Consider the following 3,889-nt stretch of genomic DNA (forward strand, 5'->3'; position numbering starts at 1 on the left):
AAAGTCTAGTTACTATCCATCATGGTATATGATCCTTTTAATGTGCAGTTGAAAAGCAAACTTTTTTGAACTTGGTATGATAGGCATTGTGCTTAAGAGGAATAACCTGGATTATAAGAATACCAGCCTTATACCTAGCATAGACAGTTGATCACTTTTATCTGAGGAGCACAAAAAGTCTCTTAATTTTTCTAATTAAAAAGTGGTTCATCCTCCTTTGCCTACTTGCAAATGATGCTTGAAATTGAAATATAGATTAATTACTCTGGCATAAACTTCTCATCCCCTGTTAGAAACAAACACCAATGGTTGGAGAGGAGTAGATGAAAATGTCAAATATGATTAATCTTTTACATAGCAGTGAAAATTATATAAATATTTTCTTTTTCCTAGAGTTGTTTTTCTCTCCAATAATAGAGAGAGCAGAGAGAGCTGGACTAGTAGTTTGAGACACACTTTACCTACTAGATAATTTTGCCAAAGGTGGTTTCTGACCAAGGCCTAAAATAGAGCCTTTTTAAGAACAGTAATATAAAACATTTTATTTGTGCTCCATGTCTCTTCTTTACTACTTAATCAACAAATAATTGTTGAGTAGCTATTATGTGTTAGGCATTGTGTTGGGCACTGGAGATTCAATGGTGAGCAAAAGCAAGTAGGGAACTTACATATTTAAACTTAGATATGAGCCCTGTTGGTGAACATTATTGCCCTCTTCCTCCTGATATACATAGTTGCTTTACCTGGTGAGATTTCCTAGCCAGGCCCTATATTACCCCCACTTTTTTGTAGTTTCAGGCTAAGTGCAAACCATGTTCTCAATATGTACTTGTTAATAATGATGATAAGATAGTGAATGGTTTTAGGAACCGATATTGTCAGTATAGCATAACTCCAGCATTGGTTGGGGGGTACTTCACATTGTAGGTACTTGGTAGAGGATGCTAGACCATATTTAAAATGATCAGGAACTGGATCTGTAATATAGAACTAAGTACAAATCCATTAGGGGAATCCAGTAAAAAAAGCTAATTAGAAGGGCAAAGGCTAGAGAATGTTGAATAAATTTAGAATGCAGTTTAATAGTTCAGAGGTTTAGAAAAATCACGGCCTGGAAGAAGTACAAATCTAAGGATAAATGTACATAAGAGAAGAAAGGGACTTACATATTTTCTAATTCAGCCCGGGGGGGGGGGGGACTTAGAGAGGGGGAACAAATTCTTCAATGTTACATGGAGAGTCAGTGGCAGAAATGGATTCAGGACTCAGACCTTCTGATACCCAACAGTCTTCTTTCCAAACAGCAGGAAGAACTAGTATTTATTGAAAGACAGCTGCGTACTCAGCATTCTATCTTATTTAATCCCTTACATCAAGGTATTATATTAAATTTATTTCCATTTTGCGGATGAGGAAATTGAGAATCAGAGCAAACATGTCAAAGGCTGTACTCCCAAGACTTCCATTCTCAAAGACTAGAATATAATATAGTTGGCAGTCACCCCCCCCCCCAACACACACCAGTTGTGCAACACTGAACTCTGAGTAAGGTGTAAGTGGGTTGCCCCAAGGCTGGTCTTGAACACTAGTGGCAAATTCCTTCCAGATGGATAATAAATTTTATTTGCTTCTCCAAGTTTATTCCATCTGTCCCACTCATTACCTAATTTTTTTTTCATGAGGGACTAAGGGACTTTAACACACACACACACACACACACACACACGAATCATTCAAATTCAATCTGAGTTGCATAAAAGGTATAATAATGATGGTCTCAGTGACTTCATAGTTTAGGGCAGTGATGGCGAACCTATGACACGCGTGTCAGAGGTGACACTCGAACTCATTTTTTTTGGTTGATTTTTCTTTGTTAAATGGCATTTAAATATATAAAATAAATATCAAAAATATAAATCTTTGTTTTACTATGGTTGCAAATATCAAAAAATTTCTATATGTGACACAGCACCAGAGTTAAGTTAGGGTTTTTCAAAATGCTGACACGCCGAGCTCAAAAGGTTCGCCATCACTGGTTTAGGGTCTGCTGGCAGGCCATTTAGTACAGTGCTCAGTCTACTGGGGTGCAAATCCCCATTCTACCACAGTGTGTCCTCAGGCAAGTTACTTACCCTGTCTGAGCTTCAGTTTCATCATCTGTAAATGAGGGTGATAATTGTACTTACTTCAAAGGGCTGTGATTAGGTTTTTTAAATCAAGTTTTTAAAATAACATAATACATGCAATGAGATTAGCCCAGTCTTTGATACATAGCAAGAACTCAGTAATTACCATAGCTTTTGTTATTTGAGTGCTAATTTCTGGCTCAAATGTACCACTTCTGGAAGAGAACCCTTCAAACTAGGTGTGTTTGGGGGAAAAGAGGCAGTAGGTTGGCCTCCTTGCCCTGTTGCTATGAATAGGGCTCTATTCTTCATATGGAATTGCACTCACTGTTTCCTACTCCTAATGGTTGAAAGAGTGAAGTCCTATAAGGATGGAGATATCACACAGTTCAATATCCTTGTTATAATGCAGACCAAAAATAGGGACCCCTTCCATGCTATTCCAGAAAACGGGCTGTTCCTAGAGTGCCTTGGCTCCCAAATTTGCCATAACAGATAAAAGATTGGGGCTAGCCTTGGCCAGTTTGGCTCAGTGGATGAAGCATTGACCGGAGGACTGAAGGGTTCCGTACCTCATACCTAGGTTCCAGGCTCAATCCCTGCCCCCAGGGCACATTTGGGAGGCAACCAATCATGTGTCTCTCTCATGTCAATATTTCTTTTTCTCTGTCTCCCCCCCCCTTCCACTCTCTCTAAAAATCAATGGAAAAATAAGGACACATATGTAATAACTTAATAAAAAAATTGAAAAAAATATCCTCAGGTCAGGATTAACAACAACAACGACAACAACAACAACAAGATTGGGAGATTGGGGCTGGGGGAAGGTGAGAAGATAAGCATGTGGCTGTCAACTAGAGCTTAGATTGTAGTGCCAGACTGGGGCTCTTTGAAGGCTGAGTCCACAACTCACACATCATCCATGGTGAATCTCAACATCATGCCTTCAACCTCACACATGGAATAAATCTATTTTGGGGGAGAGAAGTTGAACTGAATTATTTTTGAAGGTCTAGGAATAAATTTGTGCTCTTTTACATATAGTCAATTCAGAACCACTTTTCCACTCCCCCCTCCCCCACCCCAAGCAAAGTTGGAAGTTTTCCCTCTCCATCCTATACATTCCTCAGCCTCTGACTTATACTGTTTTGTGAGATGTTTCCTGCTCAGTTCTTTTTTTCACCCTAGTTTTAACCAGCTTTCACTTATTTATAACTGTTGGGGCATACTATTGTGACAGATCTTTAAGATCCTGCCCTAGCTAGTTTGGCTCAGTGGATAGAGCATCGGCCTGCGGACTGAGGGGTCCCGAGTTTGATTCCGGTCAGGGGCACATGTCTGGGTTGTGGGCTCTATCCCCAGTGGGGGGTGTGCAGGAGGCAGTCGAACAATGATTCTCTCTCATCACTGATGTTTATATCTCTCTCTCTCCCTCTCCCTTACTCTCTAAAATCAATAAAAATATTTTTTTTAAAAAAGATCCATCAGGTGTGCCCCTAACTGGTCTCTTGAGAAGTCAGGCTTTTTTATAAAATTAACTAGAGGCCCGGTGCACAAAAATTGTGCATGGGGGGGGGTCTCCTCAGCCTGCCCTGCACCCTCTCGCAATCCAGGTCCCCTTGGGGGATGTCCGACTGCTGGTTTAGGCCCGATCCCTGTGGGTCTAAACCGACAGTCGGACATCCCTCTCACAATATGGGACTGCTGGCTCCTAACTGCTCACCTGCCTGCCTGCCTGATCGCCCCTAACCACTCTGCCTGCC

General features: G+C 40.7%; 1 protein-coding gene across 1 annotated transcript in view; it reads left to right on the top strand.

Moving 5' to 3' along the window:
* The first annotated feature begins 1,232 nt into the window (after positions 1-1,232).
* The window catches only part of GUCY2F (guanylate cyclase 2F, retinal), a 117,611-nt gene continuing 114,954 nt past the window's right edge, over positions 1,233-3,889 (top strand). Inside the window, 1 exon segment of the mRNA XM_014538846.1 lies at positions 1,233-1,377. Coding sequence (XP_014394332.1) covers positions 1,233-1,377 — 145 coding nt within the window.

This window comes from Myotis brandtii, unplaced genomic scaffold (assembly GCF_000412655.1).
Source record: "Myotis brandtii unplaced genomic scaffold, ASM41265v1 scaffold199, whole genome shotgun sequence".
In the NCBI taxonomy this organism is placed as follows: Eukaryota; Metazoa; Chordata; class Mammalia; order Chiroptera; family Vespertilionidae; genus Myotis; species Myotis brandtii.